Here is a 25395-nt window from a genome sequence, read left to right as displayed (position 1 = left end):
AACGTAGAAAAAACCAAGCATAAAACTTAAGTATATATACGATGATTGAAGCTGTGCAATGATGAATACAAAAAAATAGAATGTTACCCACAACGGATAATTCTATTTCTGCAAAGGGTTTTTCTAACGCGCGGTTAATGAGCTTCCGTTGGCATATTAATAATTATTACTTTCCATCACATTTATACACTTTTTTTAATTTTTTGTTCTAAAAATCTTATATTTGAAGTACACTTTAACGACTGTTCAACAAGTACCCGTTAGGCACTCCTTTATGCAAAAGCCAACTAATTAATTCACTTATTAAATGATTTCGCAATTATCTTCTATAACCGCTGAGACAAATATATATATTTATATATATATATATGTATATTGTGGTTTGAGCTCCATGTATGGGCTGCGTCCACTTTTACCATTTTTAAAAATGTATTGCCTAAAGCTAAAAGAAAAGTTTTGCCGAATAAATATTCATGGTTTCTGCTTTATAAAAATTAATTAATAGAAACGTGGAGCATGGGCTTATTAAACCAAGTCTATGCTTTTGATGACAATAATATATGATAGTACTATATGAACCCACGAATTGGTCAAATCAATCATGGTGCAAAGTATACTTGACAGTTCATTTACACCCCACAGACAAAGGATAAAAGGGACTAGGCCATTTTTGACCTCTTTTGCATCATTGCCAGTTAGTAATTACAACCATTGTTTACCTCGAGATTTCAGCAGTAAAACTTTTTAGTCCTGTATCAGTACCATAGTTTACTCCATACTCCGACTAACTATTTTAACTTTTTTTTTTAATCATTTTGTCTACAAGGTTTGTTAATCTAGCCAGAGTTTTTTTTTTTCTATTAAGATTTCAAATCGAAAACTTCCTATTTACAGTCGCTCTCGTCTTACCATCTAATCCAACCCTCTCCCTAATCTAGTCAAAATTAAAAAAGCAATGAACATGCAATTTTAATTTACTTGATCACTAAATTTTCGTCCTAAAAAAAACTTTAGTCTTGAAATCATTCAAATTGAGTTTATTGTCATATAATTATTAAAGAGCATTAATTCTTCTTAAAACTGACCAGACCATGTGGGCATTTCGACTTTCGAGTTTCATATGATTGATCTCGTAAAGCATTCAGATATTTAGGCAAAGTACTTTTATTCGATTAAAGTAAAAGAATGTCGATACAATAAAAACAAATAAAGGTAAGGGAGGGGGAGAGTCTCTGTCACTCAATTAACAATAAAAAAATAAATACAAATTGAGACCTAAGGAATTAGAGGTCCGCAATTTAAAATTTTCATTTTCTCCCCTACCTAAAAAATAAAAAATAAATATATAAGTCAATGGATGATCAAAAGCTTGTTATATATCTCTAATGTTCCTAAAACCAGTAATATTTTGCAATTAAAAATTAACATTTAGCATACATATTTTTAAGCTTGTGTATGTAGATTGCTTCCTTCCCAAAATTATATGCTTAAAACTAACTAAAAAAAAGTTACTAAAAAAAATGGACAGAAATTTCCGTTGCCTGCTTTTATGCCCTTAGGATGGTGATTCCCAAAGCAAAAGTTCTTTAGTTGCAGCAAACACATTAAAGTTAATTGATGCAGTTCCGCACATAGGTTTCAAACTTTATATTAAGACATGCCTGTGTTTAGAAGTAATAGAATCACTAATAAAGTGAATATGCACTTTGGACTTAAAGAAGCTCAAGATTTATTGTCCTTTTTAGGTACAAAAGGTGGCTCTTCATGCATATACAAAAAGAAAGCAGAAGTGATCAAATTTAATATATTACTGTACAAAAAGCTTAATAGGGTGTTCCAAGGAAGGCTAGCCTGAAACATAGGAGTAATATAATCTATGCCTTTTCAAATAAACTATAAATTATGTTGAAGCTCCACTAATGTCAAGGGTCTCTTAATATATAAGACATAATTGTAAAAAAGTGTTGGTAGGCTGCAAAAAAAAGTAAGACTTGTATCAATTCTACAAAAGTCTGGTAGATCTTTAGTTAAAAGTTAGCATTAATTCATTCTACATCAAAATATTTGTAGCCATTCAAATATTATGCAATTATAGACTACAATAATTTGCAAATCAAATCAGGTCTAAGGAGAAAATAAAATTTTCAGATGTGGTGTATATTCTCAAATTTTGAGTGGTTGTAGATTGAAAATTACACATATATTAAATACTTGTATTATTGTAAAGGTTACAATTTTTTGCTTTTTGAGTTTAATTTTTGAATTAATCTCGTATATTTGTATAGGATTTCACGGTTGGATATATGATATATATATAATTTAAATTTAAATTTAAATTCAAATTAATTATTATACATTCAATGGTAACAGTGTATATACTATCGATATATAAAGGATAGGGCAAATTACATTTTACCCCCATGTGGTTTAGTGTTTTTGTACATAACTCCCCATGATTTCAAAAGTTATACATAACCCTCTCATGATTTGGATTAAAATGTTAAAATAACAAAATTTGCAAGCCATAACGGAGTCACCTAAAATGTCAAAAATACCCCTATGTAAAGTTGATAATTATTTATTAACTTCAGGGGGTTATGTGTATATTTTAAAAATTATAAGGGGGTTATATGGTAAATCATTAACCATAAGGGAGTTATATGATAAAAACATAAAATCATACGGAATTAGTGCGTCATGTATATTATATTTATATATTTTGGTCACTTCAACTATTTTAATTTTTAAACAAAGGTAATTTTGATATTTTTAAAGGTTCCATTACAAATGATCATTTCCGTAACTTTGATACTTTAATCCAAATCTTGAGAGGGTTATGTATAACTTTTGAAACCATAGAGGGTTATGTACAAAAATACTAAATCATAGGGGGATAACATGCAATTTGCCCTAAAAAAATAAATCTTAGTTTTTCGCAAATCAATTGCATAATTGTGCCTATTTTGCGCTGCAGAACTTTTGCATTTTGAACCGGACTTGACTTCCTGTGTGGCAAACCGGAAATCATGTGAAAGGATGTCCAAGACATGTCAACAATAGGCTTAGTTAGCAGTAGCAGATAAAAATAGGAAGCAATGCTTTGACTAGACTTTTGTGAGGGTAGACAATTTAGACGTACACACGGAGAAGATCCGACATAATAATGAAGCTTATGAAGAGCTAGCTCTAAAGTATTCAGCAAAAATCATGTAGAGAAAGATGGTGAAAGTATTCAAAGATTAGGACAAATTTTTTTTTTTTGAATTTTAAATGCTGAAAAGCAAGGACAAATTAGAGACAAAGGAACATGGCTAAACCATGAATAAGCTTCAATTTTAAATAGCATCAAAAAGAAAAGTGAAATCGACTGTGAACCCAAAAATGCCCATTGCTAAAATTTGTCAGTGTAGATAACTAAAAAAGAAAAGAGCAACTCATGTATATATAACAAGAAAAGAAGCAGAGGAAATAAAGGAGAGAAATCATATTCTGTCAACCAAATAGGACCCGTCGTTTAACCTGGATTAACAAAATTGATATTGAGATTTCTTGTGAATAATTTTATATCCGGTCCCATGGCTAGGGGAGGGATCTTAGAATGCTTGCCGTTGCCAAATTCAATGTTCAAATCCTGGATCTTATAGTTGAGGTAGAAGGGTGTGAAGAGTAATATTTTAAAAGGTGAAAGCATTTAATTGAGCGTTTAATGTTCGCTCAAATGAGGCAAAAGCCCCGGGGCAAGGGGCGTAAGCCCCACAAATTTTGATTTTTCTATATATTTAAAAGGATAAAAAATATATATAATAATAGTAAATATATAGTATATAATAATTACTAATAAATACAAAATCTTGATAAAATTAAAGAAAATTATAGAAACATTATAAGGAAAAAAATCATAATCTTGCATTTTAATGCATTTTTGTTAAAAATTATAGAATTTCAAGACGACAAAACGTTCAAATTATAAGGCTAACGATCAATTGTTTGAAGCTACAGCCTATGTTTCTTTAAAAACAAAATCATGAAGTATCAAAATCTAAAGTCTAAATCAGTCATTAGTCATCTAGTCATGTTAGTAAACAATAACTATACCTTGACATCAACAAAAAGGAAAAAAATATAAGAAACGAAGTCATAAATGCTTCTACTTTATATATTTTTTTTCAAACAATTTTCAAAGAGAAAACAAATGAAATCCTTTTTTAAGATTAATGAAGAATGAATGAGATAGGAAACAAAAAAAGAAAGAAAGAAAAGCAAAACAAAGTTCAAACTTTTTTTTTAAAAAAAAAAGAACCGCCACAAGTTCCCGAATGCTTAACGCCCTAAATGCCTAGGTGCATGCCCCATAGAATGGGGCAAATGCCCAAAAACACTTGCGCCTTTATTCAATTGCCCTGTGGCATTTGAGGCTCGCCCCTCCCTAGGACTTGCCTTGGAGGTCTCACAAAAAAAAGCCTTTGAAAACACTGGTGGAGAGGGGAGGGAGGATTTAAAAAAAAAAAAAAAATCTAAATCCTTAGGGAAGAAATCATAATGCTAGAAGTTCCATCTACCAAACAACATAAATAAGGAAAATTATAATCTCATGATACAAATTTCTAAGTCCTTTTGGCTAAACTTTACATGCAGAAAGACTTGTTTCACCTTTTGACCATGTTAAGAGACATTTATCGGAAATCCCTCTTCCTAGTTATTCCAATTAAAGCCTCTTTTCCAAATTAACTTGACAACGGGCCAATTCTACGAAAGCATAAATGCTATATATATATAGTACCTTTTCTCTTTTCAACATATTTTGGACCTACACTTCCTAGTAGGATTGCTACTTTGCTTGTGACCACTTCCATTCTTATTGTTGGGAACCACAAATTGATATTTCTAGGCAGTTACGAAGAAAATAAACAATATTAATTCTATATATATATACTGTACAATGTACTTTATAATGCTGTCCTTTTAGCAGTACAGAAAAAGCATACATTCATTAAGGACTTATTGTATCATTATTGTATCAGTAGAATATACCTATTTAATCATACTCCACTTTGCATGATGTAAATCATCATTAAAATAAGTAATATAAGAATACTAATTGTACTTTTTTTTTCTTCTTAAAAAAGGGTCATCCCATTCAGATTCAACGTTCGAATCCTACTAGTTTCACGTTGCAAGTATCAAATAGTTTAGCTTTTGCTAAGAATATCACTAGACAAATAAGTGAAAATTTTGGGCAAGATTAAATTAACTTGGGCACTTTTTATTCATCAAAATTGGGTAATTTGCTTAGATCAAAAAATTGAAACTAACAAAATTGATCGCATAATTTAGCACTTGCATGTATAAAAGTAGGAAGGAAAATAAGTTTGATTATAGCAACCTCTTGGTAATGGCTTGCATACATAATATAGCCATTGACAATCCAAAAAGCAAGTTTTTACCACAAAGATGAAATCGAGACACTGTTATAAGAGACACAACAAACCAAAAATTGCTCATAACTCCATATCATCATAATTCAAACAGCAGTGGAAACTTGTATTTGTGGGGTTTCTTGTCAAAAGGTAAAAAGAAGTCTCCAAATCGTTGGCCAATGAGACTATGACCAAGGGACCATGCAGTTTCTATTTTCTACTCAAAACAGTCCAAAGAATGCTTATGACAAGCTCTTTTCTGACTGTTACCAATTGGGAAGGTAAGAAAACAAACAGTAAATGACAATCAGATATAGTAATGATCTCCAGAATATTGGATTTTAGTGTGAGCAAGTAAATTGTGGAATAATTTCCTATGAATTTAGACACTGTCATGTACATTGATTGTCCTCTAGAAATGAAATATCGTGTTCTTAACTTGTAGTTTTCTTCAAAACACAACATATATATATATATATAGTCAATTTCTGACATGTTCAGCCGTGTGTGTATATATAGACACACGTACACAACAAACAAGTGTGTGTGTGTGTAATTAGCAGTTTAATTAGCAACTAGACAGACAACAAAAGACAGTCAATCCAATATAAAACCTAAACGTACAGGCCTAACCACAGAAGAAGAAGCCCACCACTCAATTATTTCCCACCTCTTTCTCAAACCCCACACCGGTTTCTGGCGTCCACCCCACCTCTCTCCCCTCTTCAAATAATCACTTCCCAAAACCCAAAGCAAATAAATTCCCCACCATTCCACCCTTTCCCCAAAACCCAAAACCTCAGTATTCTAGTCTCCACACCCGGACTTTTAAGCCAAAAAAATGCTACTTGTGTCCTTACAACCACTACTACAACCATCATTTTCCTTAGTTGTGGTGGTGCTACTACTATTGCTGCTAAACCTTTCTTTTTTGCCAACTTCAGCCACCACCGAAACCGCCACCTCGGCCGGCCATGCAATACCTTACCCAGCCTTCGAACACTTCCCTGTAAGAGAAACCATCTTGGCTACCAAAATAACGAAAATCCAGACAATACCAACGGATGTGTTAGACGATGAACTGAACCAAGAACACAAGCAAAATCATAGTAGTGGTGATGGAAAGAATGAGAAGTGGAGGCTTAAGCTGCTTCACAGAGATAAGATGGGATATTCCCATTTTGTTGATCATCATGACCGTTTTCATGCCCGCATGAAAAGGGACGTCAAAAGGGTTGCTGCCATCATTAGTAAAATTTCCGGTAGCGGGGCCGCCGCAGCAGCCGCCACCAATGGTGGCGGTGGGGAGAGTAAAGAAGCTACAAATAATTATGGGGTGGAGGAATTTGGGACGGAGGTGGTGTCAGGGATGGAGCAGGGGAGTGGAGAATATTTTGTTAGGATTGGCGTTGGTAGTCCACCAAGGAACCAATACATGGTCGTTGATTCCGGCAGTGACATTGTGTGGGTCCAATGTCAACCTTGTAATTTGTGTTACCACCAATCCGACCCGGTTTTTGACCCGTCTCTTTCCGCTTCGTTTGCTGGGGTTTCTTGTGGATCCTCAATATGTGATCGGGTCGAAAACTCCGGATGTCATTCAGGTCGGTGCAAATATGAGGTTATGTATGGTGATGGATCATACACAAAGGGCACACTGGCCCTCGAAACACTTTCTTTCGGTGGTACCACGGTCCAAAATGTGGCTATCGGATGCGGTCATATGAATCGGGGCATGTTTATTGGAGCTGCCGGCTTATTGGGTCTTGGAGGAGGATCCATGTCGCTTGTGGGTCAGTTAGGTGGGCAAACGGGTGGAGCATTTACTTATTGTCTTGTAAGTCGGGGCACCAGCTCGTCCGGGTCATTAGAGTTCGGACGCGGAGCATTACCCGTGGGTGCTGCATGGGTACCGTTGCTTCGCAACCCACGGGCCCCGAGTTTCTACTATATCGGGCTGTCGGGTTTAGGGGTCGGAGGCATGCAGCTACCCATATCCGAAGATGTTTTTCGGTTATCCGAATTGGGAGATGGTGGTGTGGTGATGGACTCCGGCACAGCCGTCACAAGGCTTCCTACGGCAGCTTATGTGGCTTTTCGCGATGCATTTCTCACGGAAACCGCCAGCCTTCCCCGAGCTCCCGCCGTTTCAATATTCGACACGTGCTATGATTTGAACGGGTTTGTAACGGTTCGGGTACCAACAGTATCATTTTTCCTCTCGGGCGGGCCAATCCTGACCCTTCCGGCTAGAAATTTTCTAATTCCAGTGGATGAAAGGGGTACCTTCTGTTTTGCTTTTGCTCCATCACCCACGGGACTTTCCATAATAGGAAACATCCAGCAAGAAGGCATTCAAATTTCTTTTGATGGATCAAATGGATTTGTAGGATTTGGACCTAATGTTTGCTGAGCCAAAAATTGTAAAAAGTGAGTTTTGCTTAGTCTAAAGTTTAGTGGGATATATTGTACTAGGATACAAGGTTACAATTATTAATATGACATGTATGGTATGAATATTATATGGTTCTTTTGTTCTAGGCATGTAATGATTACTATTAGAGGCCTAAAGTGTGTTTTTACTCCTCAAGAAGGAGAAAAGGGAATGTAATAACGGTGCTAAACAAAATCAACTTTCTAAGGATCCATTTTTTCTTCATATTCCCATGCACGGTTGCCATTAGTTCACATTTCACGCGCAAAGGTATGGAATTAGAGGGCAAAAAAGGGCAAATTGCAGCCAAGGCATTGATTATATAGAAAAGCATGCCTTAAACAAAAGTCAAATCTTGGCTGTAGGACAGATGAAGTCAGTCAAAAGTATCCCACAGAAAGGCCATTCCTTCAGGGTTTAGGGCTCTTTCTCTTAGACAAGAGGATCCAAGAGAATCCTTTTCACTTCTTTCCTATATATATATATATATATAGTCCTGAGTGAGAGATGGAAATGGTTAACCAACGAGCCGGTGGTCACTAAAAAGGAACTAAATCCCTCTTTGACTTGTAGGTTAAGGATTCGAATTTCACTTGCAGTCAAAAAAATTCAAAAGAGGTGTCAGAACACCCCTTTAATTTTATTAGATTTTTATACCTACTAATCTCTTTAAACTCCCCTCTCTAATTAGGTTATAGAAATATTATCGATAACATAAAAAAAAAGTGGAAATGGTTCAAAGTTGCTACTGCTGAATGGTCAAGACCCTGACAAAATACCTTGCTCATTGCCCAACACCCCACCAATCTTTTTCCAAATTTTCCAAATTTTTCCAAGATTCCTACCTCACAAAAAACAAGATTGGCAGTTAAAATGATGAGAAGAGGGATCCACCATGCAGGTGGACATGTGAAGCCATCACTAGGGGTTTTGGTCTACCTTTCTTGCAGCCTAATTGGTACATTCATCCATTCAAGCAATGACTTTTGCAAAGGTTACTCCGCTTTTTGCCTCTTTTGAGATATTGAGATATTGACATCCAAATATTGCTCTTTCTTCAACTGGAGATCATAATGAGGATAAAAATGTTTTAAGGCTTTATCTCAAAACACTTTCTGATTTTCAGCTGAAATGTACACAACTGAACTGAACATCTCTTAATGCTACATTTTTTGTTGTCTCAAATTTTACCACACTGGGATAATGGAGGACCTTTAGAGGCCCACAAAAGTTCACAATTTGTTCATGAAATTAGTGAAAGGAAGGGAATCAATAAAAGTTAATTTACCCTTTTGCTCAGACGTTATGATCCTGCTCCTTGAGGATATACTTCATTCTTACTTTTGTATTTTGGTTGTTTTGTCAAAACAGTTTAGCTCCTAAAAAGTTGTCTACTGTTGGGCTTAAACTAGAACTGTTTTAGGACATTTTCTAGAACTGTGTTCATGAAACTACTGTTGGCTTTAAACTAGAACTTCACGTAGGACCAAACTCATATTGGTGTTCTTTTTTTCTTTTTTTTTTGGTTTTTTTTTGGGGAGGGGGGGGGGGGGTTTCAGAGATGCATAAATTAAAGTAGAACTCCCCAAACTCCCTATTTACTTCAATTGATTGCACCTTTTTATACCGCGAAAGGAAAACAGATACACTTTCCGAAGAATTTAAAAAGACCAAACAAAAGAAGAATTTAAATAGTACGAGTCTGGACAGAAACTGGGAGCGTATTCTCTTCAGAGTACTTGGCCAATAATCTTGCTTAATTACAAACAATTAGTGAAAAATAATTAGCGAGGGAAAAAAATAAATGTAAAGATATGATCACTAAATAATGGAAAATATATAGAGCATGGACTAGTATTATATATGCTTCAATTAAGTACTTAAAATCATTTTTCTTCTTTCGGGACAATACTGCAGGAAATAGACTTCAGATGCAGTTATCACTACAAAATATATATTCCTATGCAGCTATGCTGGCAAAAACATGAAGCAATGCTATTGAGAGGGCATAGTAGTCCTGTTCCTTCTGCAAAGTCTAATGCTAGGGAAAATATAGGGAATGGAATCAGGAAGATCCCTGTTACAAAACACTGCAAATACTGAGGCAAATGTACATGGGCTCCTTTTTCGAATTTGTAAGGACGGCAAGCTCGGCCGTAGCAGCATTTTACCAAGGGCCAAAACTTGAGTAGACCTGATCTTCATAGATTCAATGGCTCAGATTGTACCACACTATTTGATGAAATGGTGTGACACAATCTGAACCATTGAATTTTTGAAGATCGGGTCTACTCAAGTGTAAGCCTTTAGCAAGATTCGGTCATCCAGGGTTGCATTTGAACAACCATTTTAGCCTACTGCAGTCTTTCTTCAGATTCGTTGGATATGATACATTAAGCAGCACCTGAAATTCAACAAACTGCAGCAATATACACAACTCAAAATTGGCTGCTTCTCATGATCCCATTACAAAAGCTTTTGCTTCTATATCCAGTTGCTTTAACCTAAACCACAAAACAACTAAAGACATAAATCCCCCTACATCTGGCATCGAAGCAAGAGCTGAAATGCTGCAAGCCTGCTGATAGCTGCACTTCTAACATGTCTAATATGCATTACTAAAAATATGAAACATCTGTACATGAAAATTAAACATTTTTAATCGATGTAAGCCAGAAATTCGCATTTCTGGCTGCAAAAAACCAGTTGCTAACCACTAGAAATGCACCAAGATATAGCAGTCCAATTACATAATAGGGCTGCATACTCAGGAAGTGCAGGTGCACCAAAAAAATTTTTTTTTTTGTGGATATCATCATTCAGCAGGTAATCCACAACTTTTTCAGTGTTCTTCTAAAGCAGGCCATTTGCAGATGACCGTGTCCGCCCTGATTCCCCCTCGAACAAAAATCTGAGATCATCTACAGTTAAGCGAGTTGCAGAGCCACCACTTGGATCTTCACCAAAAGCAGATGCAACCATTTTTCTCTTTTCTTCCTGAAACAGAAAAGGGGCTAATTATGGCATATCCAATTAAGTGAAACTTGCATGGCAAAGACAATGCAATGATTACTAGGGAATAAAAATTAGTATTAATACATAAAAGACTAATTTACAAAGAAGCCCCAGCAGTGAACTCATCAAAACAACTGAACTACCACTACGTTTCAGTTGTGAGACTCTGCTCAAAGCTAGTAATTGCCAGAATATGTAACGTATTTTATTTCAGTCTACAATAATCCCCATGCACATAAAAGCCTAACACTTGATCTCTTCTGATCACTAAACCACCTTCATTATTCTGTCGTAACAATTCTACTCAGAGAGACCATAGCAGCGAGCTCTTCTCAACTCTGGAATGTGAAAGTGATGTGTAAATACCGTTTTTTGTTATTCCCAGACTAAAAGAGCCGAAGGGGATGGAGTCAGACCTCCCACAATAATATCCTCCAGCTCATTTTCAATATTTGAGAGTCTCTAAGACTAATTTAAATTCATAAAAGAGATTTGGCAAGCAATGATCTTTGACTTTTAATAGTGGAAAATTTAATCAGGACAACTACATAATTTAGCCAGCAAAATGGGACTACATTTATCTGATTACCAATAAGCAGAATAACCATGATGTTAAACATGCACTTATAAAGTTTGAATTGTAAGTATATCTAAGATATGCCTTAACAAATAATCAGGAGAAACCAAATTATACTTTTAAAAGACGTTTCAAACTTTTCAAACACTAACTTAAGTTAGAATTAACATCTACATCTTTATAAGAGAATTTAAAAATGTAAATACAGCAAATTTTGATCTTCATTGTGCTATAAATATCAAATAGATAATTGGATAACATTGGCAGTGTTTTACTTTTCTTTTCTTCTCTCTCTCTCTCTCTCTCTCTCTCTCTCTCTCTCTCTCTCTTGCTTTGTTAATATTATAAAACTGACACCCAATCAGTACCCATTTACTCCACAAACATTTGCCAAAATTTTCTTCTTGTCATTCTCCCATAACTATCATTTATTACGGAGTTAACTCTATACTATTATTTAGAAATAAGACCCAAAAAGAAAATATAAATAAACACTTTCAGTTCTCATTCTACACTTTTTAAGTACATGAACTCACATACAATCCTTGTGCAGCTAAGAGAACAAAAACTGTTATAGCAACCCTGTCATATGACATTGTAACTCTATTGTCTTGGTTAATCTTAGTTAATTATCATAACCTGGTCAGTTCGTTAAGCATCAGGTAAAGGTACATGTACAGTTTGATTCACTTGAAGACGAATGACAAAAAGCTGCGCCAGGGCTAGTTTCACAATCTCATTCTTCACTGTTCCTATTGAAGAATGTATTTTCTAGAGCAGGTCCTTTAACTGGTTCTTCAGCAATTTCTTAGTAACCATACATTACCCGAAATAATTCGATAGAGAACAAGGGGAATTAGAGATGGGCAGTTTAGACAACAATCATGACCAAGAGGAACCAGGAAAAAAAAGGTGATTCAGGGAGTCGTGCATACCTTGCTTTCTTTGTTGTCTTAGCTTTAAGTGCTACACACTCAATAGGGCCAGCATATATTAAATAAGGATACTGTTTTAGAAGACCATATCTATGGGGAATAAACTATACATTTTTTTCTGCAAATTGGAATTTACACAGAGTTACTAATTAGACCAAACGAGAGGTACAATGAGCAGGTTCTTTCAAGTGAAAAAGATGAAAGTTTATAATATATCACAGGCTACTGACCAATAACGATGAGCACTTCACTCAGGAAAAAAGGCACTATCAGAAATTAGCCAACATACCCAACAATCAGACCTTATTACATAAACAAAAAAATGTTATATTTTACCTGGAGAGCTAAAATCCGATCTTCAACAGTATCCTTTACGGTTAACCGTGAAACAGTAACAGGACGGGTCTGTCCTATTCTATGAGCTCTATCAACAGCCTGATCTTCAGTAGTCGGATTCCACCAAAGATCTAAAAGAATCACATGACTGGCTGCCACCATATTAAGACCTAGATTTCCAGCTTTTAAAGACATTAACATAACAGTCACCTGCAAGATTATAAACAGTATGATATAGAGAACATACAATAGACAAGTAAACAAAATAAAAGACAAAACACAACAAAGGATCCACTTCACATATAAAAGAGAGATGATTAGAGCAAGAAAAAGGAGCACTAGTACACATGTAAAGTTCTACCATGGTGCTTCATAGATGTTATCCTGTGTCCTCATATATCTCATGTAGAGGAATAAACAAGCCTTCTCCCAAATCTATATGCGTGTGTGCGTGTAGACTTCTTATACATATCAGCGCCCCATATGCAATTATTTGGCATGCCAGCTCCTCTAGAAAGTACTTCATTGTTTTTTTTTTTTTCTTTAATTTATTAGAAAGCAGGTTATGCAGCTTTACCCATAACAGCTGTATGAGTATTTTGCGGCCACAACATGCCATCATTTTAGGAATTTGACTAGTCTAATAAATAAATATATTGCTGCATTCAATATACAAAAACCCCCTTGTCCATAAAATGCAGACACATCATACAACTAATTTGACCATTTCAGAATTGGATATAAGTGTGCACAATTTGTTATTCAAGAAAGAAATATGGAGAAAATCGAAGGTGAGGACAACACTCATGACTTGAGCAAACAGCAATCCAGACCATTTAGTTCCACAGTTGGTAACTTGGGAGTTCCTTAATATCTCTAAGGAATGGGCTGACATGAAAGACATACTGTTAACAAATAAAATCTCAAAAATCAATTTATCATGAATTGGGGAAACAAGATTTTAACCTCGGGATTGGTGTTAAATTCTTTGACAGCCCTGTCTCTAGCCGCTAGAGACATTGTACCATCAAGCCTTCGGTACTCTATACCAGAACTGTTAAGCGAAATCTCAACCAAGTCTAGCATGCTTGTCCATTGGGAGAACACAATAGCTTTTGTTTGTCTGGAAATCTGTGAATAAGCAGCTCCATTTCCTGATGATGAAGCATCACCATTCAGTTGCATTTCATTTCTTTCTGAACTAAGACTTAGTTTACAACATGACTGTATAATATCAAGGGCAGCTTTGATTTTGGAACTGTATTTATCTTTGAGCACTGCTGATTTTTCATCATTTCCTGATATATTGGCATGATAACTGTCAAAGTCGCTAGATAGACATTTCTGTAATGCAGCTTTGGAAAAGATAATATCAGCACTAAGTTGTTGTTTGCATCCAGATTCAGGACATGTAGTGTCCTCCCCGGTCAAGTAATCTGACACACACTGAAAGCAGAAAACATGCCCACAAATAGTAACAACTGCATTTTCAGGTGGATCCTGCAAAAATAAGAAGCAGAGGAATCAGATTAAGAAAGTAGACAAAGTCAAACAACATCAAGAATTTCTGTGATGAAAGGTAAAAAAACAATAACTACACAAAGAAGAACAGACAACTAAACTGACACTGGAGAAGTTTAGAATGCTATAAACCTCAGTCATTCACTTACCAAACATTCACCACTTACTAATACTTGTGAGATGTTCATCTAGAATATCACAAAATATATAGCAGAGTCTTCTATAAAGTAAAAAATGGCACAAATACGTCATAATGCCACATTTATAAGAACAAGCAAGAAAAAGTAGCAAAGATTAGGAGAATCACTTAATTAAAGCATTATCTTAATTCAAGAAACATGTAAACATGGTAAAATAACTGCATAGTGCTTCAATACCTGAATGTCTGTGCCTAAATAGGATAAGTTTACCTAAATGATGTATACAATAAAAAGTTATCCTTTACATATGCATTATATTCTTAATATGTATGTAGACATTATGCACACATGGTCCCAACTTCCCCAATTAGCTTTTCAGCACCTTATCAGTAAGATTTTCAAGTCAGTAAAATCAAAACTAGTCACTGTTGGATGCAAAAATACGAAGCTTACAAGGGAAGCACAATATGCTTTCTACTCCATTTGGTTACTTTCACGTGGCTAACAATGTTCAAAAAGAGCCAGAATAAGATGTATGTATGCATGCATAATCATTATAAAATATGTTCTAAATGGTGTAACATCCTAATCTCTGAAGTGATGTTCTATGTTCGTGTCGTGCAGTACCCGTGTCCACCACAAACACCAAACTGCAACTGAACTTGTCATTGACCAAAGGCATCAACATATTGCTAGAAGACAAAGCTGCAATAAGCATATAAGCGCAAGACAGAATGAAGAAATTCTAAGATGAAGGTTAAAAGAAATAGGTATGAGAAAGGAGAGAAGGATGATGATTGAACTCACATTGCATGAACCACAGATGGCCAAGGACATTTCAAGTTGACCCAATAAATATTGAATTTTTTGTCTTGAAAGCCTCTTCAACGTTTCTGAGGACTCTATTCCCACAGAATCAGAACTAAATCCTTTGACAAGTTGTGGGTGATCACAAGCCTGGCGAAGGCGTAGAAGCATCAATAGAATATTTGCATAATTCTGATTCACGGTGCCAGCAGCAGCATAAGCCTGCAAGCAAAGTTCAACACCTTAGACACATGGAAAAAAACTTGAATGAAACCAATAGACATGGTCTAAACTTCTGGTATTTACCCAACTAGTAAAAATTAAAAGGCCAATGCAAACTCATGTTATACAGAGGAGATCAACAATGAACTAAAGACTATATTCCATTTCTAGGTCAGAGAAAAATCACTCCTTTTTTCCCTGTTCATGCAGAACAAAAGCACAAACCAAAAAATAAACGAAAAAAGGGGAAGAAAATAAGTTGAGTATAATAAATTCAAGAAGTCCATGTAAACAGTTTGGAGTGCGTTATTCGAGGTAATGGTTACAACTGGAAATAAATCAACAAAATAGTAAACAATCCACTACTGGATAAACTTTGTCCCTTTTTAACTCACTTGAACCAAGTTCCTTGACTTAAAGAATTTCTAGAATCTTCAAATACTTCCAGAGAATCGCAAATATGTTATCAAATGTTTCTAAGTCAAGCAATCCAATGATGGTAGAGGCCACAGGTTTTTCCAAAAGTCTCCTTAGATTTCATTATTGCTGCTATTCTCTTTCCTAATTGCTAATGAACTTTTTCAAAATTTTGTGACACAAATATATTTTCGAAACCCTGGCATAAGGCCTATGGCATTCTAGATGTGACTCAGAGAGCGGACTCCTCTTCTTTCCAATCTCAACCAACAAGAAACAAGTGCATCTTTTACCCTGCAATGCTAAAATACTAAAAAGACCAAAATGCCAATAACATTGTCAGCGAATCGTTCCTATTTGACATTCAAGATATTCCAACCATTTTAACCATCAAGCAACCATGCACAAACAAACCACCCCAAACCCCAGCCCCCCCCCCCCCTCTGGGGCAGGAAAAAAAAGATACCCACCACTTTCCAGCCAGCTTTTAACCTAACAATTCATTGCAAACCAGATACAACATGGAAGTTACCGCAATTCTAACTTAACATAAACAAAACTTGCCAATGCTCTAGACTCAAGTACTAAATTCTGCTATAAAACATTCCTAAAAAGAATAAACAAGCACCTTGAATTGCGAGCGTGAATCAGCTTCTAGCTTGTTATAGAAAGCCCGTTCCTCAGCAGAGAAGTCCACCTTGGTCAAACGTGTAGTTTTGGGTGGTAGTGTTATTATAGGTTTCCCATCAAGCAATGTTCCTGTGACAAGCCAAAGATTATTAGCATCTGTGTACAAGTGATTTGACAACACATCAACAATAATCAGTCAAATGTAAAAAGCAAATGTGCAAGCAACAAGAGGGACTATGAGGAAAGAAGACTAGAGGACTTCCCTAAAGTTTCCCAGCACAAGCAGGTTATTATGCAGATAAAGAGTGAAAAGGAAGACAAATGACATTGACATACTAAATCCCTATACATAGAGCATGCAGCAAATTGAGACAAAAATGAAAAAGCAACTTTAACAAGACTCTGGCATGTGCCACCAACATAAAGGTAAATACAAGCTACATTTCACTCGTCATTTTGCAGAATGAAATGATGTGTATACTTCGAAAGCAAAAGTCCCATATCAAAATTAATTATCCAACTTGAAGGGGAAATCAGAAAGGTTTCTTCAAAGAAAAGAAGGAAAAAAGAATAATACCACAGCATGATTGCATCATTATAAGTGACCAAAAATGTCACGTAATTTCTATTTACGAAGAAGAAACCAATGAGTTTGTCTCACTCAATCAATATCACCACCAAGAACATGATGGCTGAGAGAGAATTTTTTTTTTTTTTTTGTTGCACTATGGTTATGACGCAAAAGCATGATTACTGAGCAAAAGGAATAAAACCTAAACTAGAATATCAAGACGGACACCGCAAGCGGATAATTTAAATGTTTTTGCCCTAAAGTTCCATCAATCAAGAATATCTGTTGACATTAATGGGTGATGTCTAGTTCAATAATCAACATTCTCAGCACTGAAGAACATTTTAAAAGCCACTATACTGTGAAGAAAAACACACTCTTTACAGATATTTCTCCAACCGTAGACAGTACATTCTTCTTTAGCAGAAAAATAGATCCATTGACAAGAGAAAAGAAGTACGTATAACAAGACTGACAACAACTAATTTTGAAAAGAACTTTTAACAATTAGAAAAGATTAGCTTAGTATACAAGCATGAAAAGAAATACATAGGAAGAAAAGCAATTAAACACAATTTCAAGGAGCAAAACTGCTCCCCAACGAGATCCAATGAATACTAGAAACAGTTCTGTTCTGTAAAACCTGAATCCCACCAAAATTTCCCAAAAGATCTCTTCCCAACTATATCAAGTGATGCACATTGAGCCCAATGAAACCAGAAACATCACGTTCAGTTCCAACAACATACCAAATCCCTCTCAATTACTAGACACCACATCTAATCAGCAAAGCCCGCAACATTCTCAACCAATTAAGAAAAAGATGCTCCCTAGGCTTACATTTTATGAGTTTTCAATATTAGTGCACTGATAACATGTTGTTGTTGTTATAATAATAATAATAATTAATTATTATTATTATTATTATTATTAATTGTCCCTCAAAAAGCCATTTGTTTTAGAAGGGAAAACCTGGATCTTTTTAGAGGACTCAGTCTTCCAATATAATTACATCAAGAAAGAGAACCAGTAGCAAATTTCAAACATGATATGTGGAATCTGGAAGAGCAGACAAAAATCATCATCCAACTAAAATCTAAATCCAGACAGGAGAATAACGTTTAAGATGTGGGATGACAAAGAATAAGAGCAACTTCCTTCTTAAGAGATATATCATATACATATATGCATTTTTGTGTGTGTGTGTAGAGAGAGAAAGAAAGGGAAGAAGGAAAAACAAATTCAGGCATGATGAACATATGGAAGAAAACAAACACTCAGGAAAGAAAGACAAGGTTCAGGATTTACACATGAACTTCACAGAGATGGAGAAGGGAAGAAACCATTAGAAATGTCTACAAGGTGGAAGAAAAGAAAAAGAACTGCTGTGAATGATTTTGGAGAAATGCATGTCTAACACAGAAATCTTAGCATTCTGTCCACTATTTTGCTAGCCAAATTACGAATTCCATTGATTTGCCACACAATTTGTTTCTAGAAGAACTGCCATGATCCCCTGTCAGAATCCATGTTACTCGGACTCTACCCTTTGCCCTGCCATACCCGTGTCCAACCATTGATTTTGTACTGAAGTAGCCATGTTTGCGGGAACTGTAGCCAAGTTCAGGTGACATAGGCTACAATGCCGTTTCAGAATACTAGACCCATGAACTCTTCAAACGTTATGTCAAAACTAACTTTCCAAGATAAGTATATTAGCTCCCTTTAACCAATAATCGCACATCAAGAAAAGAAACAATATGATCCAGTGAAGCTTCTCTTTGTAACAACTTTATGTCTGACGAAAATTTAACAGCACACGGTAATTGGGTCAACAACCACTGGAAAGTTAAAGGATAAGTAACAAGAACCAATGAGTTGAAAAGTATAAGAGCAGATATTGTCAAAAAAACAAAGACAAGATCATTAAAAGGTACTGCCATACTCTAACCAATTCCATTTTTATCAATTTAACTCAACCTCACCTATAAAGTCATGAGATTGTGAAATTATGCTCCATTTCTCAATCACTAACAGGATACCCAGCTGACTCACTAAGTTCTCCTTCTCACATATTCATTAATGCTTCAAGAGTACAATGTTTTATATCTTAGACTTCCGTCACAAAAGCACGGAAAATTGTTGGATTTTCAACAGCATTAGACACAACAATTGTATAATTCTCCCTTCTATTGACTGCTATAGGGAACTAATGTCTTTGCAATACTTAGAAGTTTCCATACGGTATGGCAGTCATTAAGAACTATTTATGTTGGCCTGTTCTTAGACCTAATTTGCTTTGTGAGGAACTTGAACTTGGAAAGCAATATAAATTTCAACTTTTCAATTGCCATGTTAGGCTTGGTTTTCTGCTGTATTAGAAGGAAAGTTACACTTTAAAAACAAGGAAAGTAGCGGTAGGATAGCGTGGAACTGAAATGATTTCCTGACGATTTTAAGTCCTCCCAAAAGGAGATCAAAAACCCAAAAATCACAAAAGAGGCAAGGATCCACTTCAAGGCCCCACCTCCCCCTCACTCCCTCTCTCTGTGTCTCTGTGCATGTGTGTCAGCTGCCTCCTCTGTGCCTTCCTCAACAATCCCTCCTTTTACAGTAGCACAAAAAGGGGAAAAAATTCTAGAAGCTATCACAATCCTTGTCATATCATCCTTATGTCCTACCTTAAGCTTAACCAATTTCAACTTATATCAACCACCTATGTTGCTCGGACCCTCCGTTCAGCCCTGGCGCACCCGTGTCGACAAGAGACAGGCGTGGGTGTGGGATCCGTATCGGATGTGGTCAGACAGATTTGGTGCATTGACTGTTTCGGACTTGGCTTTCATCTAAAATTGCTATTCATCCATGCTTGTATCTTTGTGAAAGAGGCTGATAATTTTGACTTCAAGAGGATTGCAGAGATTGGAAGAGGATTGAGGCAAAGATGAAGAGGGTAAGGATGCATATGCAGAGCAATTTCCACGATCTAATTATCCAACCTATCTTTGTGCCGTGTCCACATACCCGTGTCCGCATATCTAGACGTGTCCCCATATCCTAGTTTTCAGAGTTAAATGAATCCAACACCTAGATATGTACCTGTATCCAACACCTGCACCTCACTCTGAGCAACATAGTTAACCACCATTTTCAATCTGAACCTAACACAAAACCAACTGCTGCTACATCAATTTTATTCATTTTGACTAGATTTCCAGATAAAAGAAGCCAAAAATCATACATTTAATTATTGATACTTTAGCCATTCTTTTGCACAAGTTGACTGCACCAAGCCTTATCTAGCACTTTCATGCTCAACAAACAATAAAAACTTCCATGACGCATAAGGTGCAGCAATAGGAAATCCCCAGTCTAGTGGGACTTTTAAGTTAAGAGAAAACAGAGGATTTTCTTTTTAAGGAGAAGAGAGAAATTTGACACCTCCACTTCCCATAAATCTTAAAGAAGAGAAAGGCATGCCACTCAATGACTGGATTGGGCATCACCTCATACTTTTCATAGGAAAATAGAAAAACTCCAGCCCACAAAGCAGCACAAGAAATGGAGAAAAAACAATGCAACTGAAAGAACATGCATTCACACTGCTTTGCACAAATAGAATCCGACACAAAAATTATCAGGTTGTACATATTCTGACCTTTATATCTACAGCAAATACACTATTCCAGTTCAAACATGAGAGCTACAAGCACCAAGTTATATATGTGTGCTTCCCACAAGCCAATGCGACCAGCTAATGCCCACAACTAAGACATGAAGAAGAAGAAAATGAACAAGAATAACAAGAATCAGTGCACCTTTTGTTCGACGCAACATTATTCCCCTCAGGACGACTTGAAGCTTTGTGTAACCACGAATCGAGTCTCTAGATATCAGAAGCTTAATGTTGGCAATAAATTCTTTGTACTGTGAATATGGATGATATCTCAGAAACCTAAAGTAGCTGAATAACTCATCAATTGTATTTTGTATTGGTGTTCCAGACAAACACCACCTCCTTTTTGCTCTAAGTGTGCAGCAAGCTCGAGCAATTTGAGTCCTGTGGTTTTTTATTGTCTGGGCTTCATCTAAAATCACCCTGAACCAACGCACACTCGCAAGTGCGCCACCATCAGACTGAGTTCCTCTTTTACCTTTCTTTACCTTCTTGTTACAAGATGCTTTCTTCTGCTTCTTATTCACATGAAACTCAGAAGATAATCCATATCTCTCTCCATTGTTATGGTCATTATCCTCCTCCTCAACCAAAGGTTGCTTTGGAACTTCAATCGTCACAATTGCATATGTTGTTAAAACCACATCATACTTTGCCAATTCAGAAGGTTCCCTCGTCCTGTTTCCTCCATGATAGATTAACACTGAGAGCTTGTGTTCCTCAGAGACTTTCTCATCCAACTCACGAGCCCATTGTCGAAGCACACTTGCTGGACAAATAACTAATGTACCAGCTGCTGGCCTCTTATTGCGAAACTGAGTCATGGAACTACTCGGTCCTGAAAGCTCTTCCAAATCGTCAGACTCTCCCTTTATCTTTGGCTTCTCAGGAGTCCTACCAGCATTTTCATCTTCATCATTATCCAGATTGAAGGCTTCAGCTTTGGTAGTAGATAACTTCTCTGATTTAGAATCCTCCTGTAAAGACCTATGCTTTTGTATGAGTGCAATCATTGAGATGGTCTTACCTAGGCCCTGTAGGATAATAGGATCATGAGCCAGTGTTACTGTCTAAGGTTGAAATTGGTTATATGCAAAGTAATGCAAACAACACTTTATATGGTATGACCTGATCATCCGCCAGAATTCCACCCGAGCAATAAACACCCGCTGTTTCCCTCTCCATCATCCATGCTAAAGCAATTTTCTGATGAGGGGAAATACATTTTATCCTTGAGATCTTTAAAACTTAAGAATATAACAGATTACTCAAGGTAAGGTTGGAAACCTGGTGCCGAAGCAGAGAAACCGATAAAACACCCTCAGGCAGATCAGTTTCACGTGTAGGTTGGTTAATACCCTGCCCACAAAAAGAGAACAATATGTGTTAATTCTCCTGACTATTAACTATTTGGTGATTCCATATATCAAATCTAAATTAATAAAGACAGATCCCACTTCTCAAGAAAGTTCAAAAAATCTAAGCATCACTACAGCATGTTGCCTGATGATCAACAGCATACAAAACTTTTAACAGTATCAGCAAGAAGATGTAAGAGGCTGCCACAAGCACTTCACAGATCCATACTTACCCAAACAGGTATTATCTGTTATGAAGAGCTTCAACTATTGATTTCTACAGTTTGTTCCAGTTAAAGCAATGCTACTTTGACCACATCACAGATTTCTGTTTCAGCTTTTACATTATTCATGAATTACTCAGGATCCCAAAATTTATAGCAAACTCACATATTGAAACCAGACAATATTCAAACACAAAGGAAAATTAAGAAGCTTTTGGAATCCAATGCTAAGCTTTTCTCTGATAGAAGCACAAAACAAAATTAGCACAGATGATAGACTTCCATTAACTTGTTCCAGTGGAGACGTCTCGGCCAAGCCGTTATATCATTCAAATGTATTTGATTATTCGGAAAAAAATAAAAAAGACAAGCTGAAACAAACATAGAATAATCTTTTTGGACCACAACTTCTCCTACATTATTGTTCCCCCCCCCCCCCCCCCGGGGCTCATATGCAATGCATTGGCTATGCATAGCCAACATATTCACCAAAAACACAAGACAACACTTGATATATAGTGTTCCACCCCTTTTGAACTTAAGTACCCAACCTCAAGATGACTAACTATGGCTAGCCCTTCAACCTAATTCAAAAATTTCACACTTTGGTTATGCAGCAGGAATACGGTGTGGGGAAACCAGTTAACATAAATTATGAAGGCAGGTCAAACCAGATATAACAGAATTATTAAACAAAGGATTACTGAAACTTGCCTTTAAAGCTGCTTGTAAAATCATTCTTTCATCATTTCCAGCTTGCATTTCTTCGCCTAACCCCCTATGAGGTAATGGTTCACTCAAATTGGCATAAGTAGCTGAAGTATATTTACCATATGCTAAAGATGGAGGTAACACCCTACTCCCTCTGTTTTCATACATAACCGCATCATCAGTGCCCCTGCCAAAATGATAATTCAAGCTATTGGTTGAATTTGGCCTAGTGGACTGGGAAGCGTTTCCATGACTTTCCCGAAAGTGACTACTAGACACGTCCTCAACCAAATTGTTTGATCTGAAATTGGGCTGGGAAGTCTGGACGGATGTAGGATGCGTCCACCTCACCCGCTTAGTAGAACGCCATTCATCATCTGTAAAAAGGACCAAAATTTGGAATTAACAGTCCGTTGTGGATTCTACGGCCAAAGTTTAGAGGTGGAACCATCTTACCATAATTACTCAAAAACTCTGAGCTGTCAACTCCAGCTGTATGTGAATAGGAAGTTCCTAGATTGCCACTAGTGGTTGCATGAATTGGGGCTTTTGAAATACCAGGGGAAGTAAAATGCGATGAACTTCCATTAGAAGCAAATGGTCTTTTAGGAGATGAAGCTGTTCGAGATGGACTGCCATTAACTGTTAAATTGGACAAGCATTAATTTAAATCATTTTCAATATACCAATCAAAACCTTCAAACTTTGGCATTTATAAACCTGCTGTATTTGATGGAGATGGCATTGCCCATGATGGAAGAGTCCTAGCATTGGATGATGAAGTAGAACCCCTACCTACAAAATTCAGCAAGCATGCACTGATGTCACAATTCAACAATCCAGTTAAAACTTGCAGAGATTGACGTCAAAATCATAAAGTTCACCAGCCATATTTGACGAAGATGTCAATGCCCAATTAGGAAGACTCCTAGCATTGGAAGATGTTGCAGAGTCCCTTAAAGGCGACTCATCAAAATATTCATCTATCTCCCGCAAAATAGAATCGTCAGATGAACTAATATCAATAGGATCTACTGAAGCCATTCCAGCTGAATGCGGATTTTCTCTCGCAGAGACCAATTTAGAAGAGCTTCCAAACAAGGATCCAACCTATAATTAACTATCACAATTACGTCAGTTATTCTGACCAACAAAATAACAATAACCTCAATGACCAACTGTGCGTAAACATGAGAACAGACAAAATCTTTACTCACCACACGCCGCAATGGTCTCAAAAGCAATTCTCCAAATGGCCAATAAAGCCAGGTCTTTTTAGTGGAGTCCACCCCAAAGTGCAGAGGATCTCCATGGTCAGACATCTAAAATAAATGCATGTCTCCTGAATTCCCACAGCTCCTTTAGGGGAGAAAAGGGCCCAAAAAAAGGCACATTCCACCCAATAAAGGGCAAAAATAAGCAAAAGGACAGATAATCCAGTTAAAAATTCAGTCCACATAAGTATGCATGAATAAAAAATAAAACCATCAAATAAAAATAAAGCTGCCCTACTTTCCATTCCCAAAAACAATTGCAACATGAATGCAAATAAACTATAATCCCAAAATCCACCAAATGGTCACCTGGGCCAACATGAAACATTCATCTTGAAAGCAATCACAACATGAAAGTTTAGAACAGAACCAAATAACAAAATGAAAAGCAAAAAAGATCAAATTTTTAACACCCAAATACAAGAAGTATAAGAAAAGACTAGCAAATTCTCTTCAATGGCAAATCAAATTACCTCTATAAATGCTTTCCCAACAAAATATCAAATGGGCCTTTCTTAAATCAAGCATTTAGCACAAACAAACAAATTTCAGAAAAAAATAACAAAAAAAATGCTAATAAACAGAAGAAGGGCTTTGTTCAAAAATATACCTGTTCGGGTGGAGTGTTGTACAGCCAACAGCTCACTGATTATTTAGTCAGAACTAGAAAAGATTACAATTTTTTTGTGAAGAAAAGCAGTAGGAATTATTGGGAATTTCTTCTACAATCTGAAGCAACTGAAAGAAAGGAGGGCGGGTTTGGGACCTTGGGTTTGTGCTTTAATTCGGGTTTTACCTTTGAAAGTACACTTTCACTTGTTCGTACGATGCTGCTGTCGTCTCCTCCCATCTCCATGACTCCCAAAGATTATATTTATTTGTACTTTTGGCCCAAAAGAGCCTTCCAATACGTAAGCAACCGCAGAAAACGTGCACTTTATGAAGGCTAGTTTTCGTTCCAGACCCTTTGAGGTATGAGATATTGTAAAACTTGCTAAATCTTTGAAACAGTTGCAAAATGAACCCCCCTTATTTCTTTGAGAGTAAAAACTTGATTTGGATGTAAAAAGTCTAGGCAAGAGAATGGTAGCGTACAGTAAAATTTGTAGAAAAACCTTTTGAGATATGTA

At 36.3% G+C, this 25395-nt stretch overlaps 2 protein-coding genes across 4 annotated transcripts; one reads left to right on the top strand and one right to left on the bottom strand.

Annotated features, from left to right (window-relative positions):
* The first annotated feature begins 6112 nt into the window (after positions 1 to 6112).
* LOC113753200 (protein ASPARTIC PROTEASE IN GUARD CELL 2) lies at positions 6113 to 7955 on the top strand. Its single transcript, XM_027297300.1, has one exon. It carries the CDS (start codon positions 6259 to 6261, stop codon positions 7828 to 7830), a length of 1572 nt encoding a protein of 523 aa, XP_027153101.1. The 5' UTR covers positions 6113 to 6258; the 3' UTR covers positions 7831 to 7955.
* Positions 7956 to 9723: 1768 nt separating this feature from the next.
* On the bottom strand, positions 9724 to 25090 carry LOC113753834 (helicase-like transcription factor CHR28). Of its 3 annotated transcripts, XM_027298093.1 has the most exons (14): positions 24876 to 25090; positions 24209 to 24350; positions 23876 to 24101; positions 23712 to 23786; positions 23448 to 23633; positions 22995 to 23368; positions 21986 to 22057; positions 21827 to 21904; positions 20841 to 21732; positions 16450 to 16580; positions 15183 to 15404; positions 13681 to 14214; positions 12715 to 12924; positions 9724 to 10848 (listed from the first exon to the last, which is right to left on the bottom strand). In XM_027298093.1, exons 2-14 carry the CDS (start codon positions 24311 to 24313, stop codon positions 10705 to 10707), a joined length of 3249 nt encoding a protein of 1082 aa, XP_027153894.1. In that variant the 5' UTR covers positions 24314 to 24350; positions 24876 to 25090; the 3' UTR covers positions 9724 to 10704. The 3 variants fall into 3 exon arrangements, with proteins under 3 accessions (XP_027153894.1, XP_027153896.1, XP_027153897.1); XM_027298095.1 differs by lacking the exon at positions 24876 to 25090 and having other exon boundaries at positions 23876 to 24111; positions 24209 to 24297; XM_027298096.1 differs by lacking the exons at positions 24209 to 24350; positions 24876 to 25090 and having other exon boundaries at positions 23712 to 23782; positions 23876 to 23921.
* Between the last annotated feature and the right edge of the window lie 305 nt (positions 25091 to 25395).

This window comes from Coffea eugenioides, chromosome 11 (genome assembly GCF_003713205.1).
Source record: "Coffea eugenioides isolate CCC68of chromosome 11, Ceug_1.0, whole genome shotgun sequence".
Classification (NCBI taxonomy): Eukaryota; Viridiplantae; Streptophyta; class Magnoliopsida; order Gentianales; family Rubiaceae; genus Coffea; species Coffea eugenioides.
The sequence above is the reverse complement of the archived record's forward strand: the minus strand, read 5'-3'. Positions and strand labels throughout refer to the sequence as shown.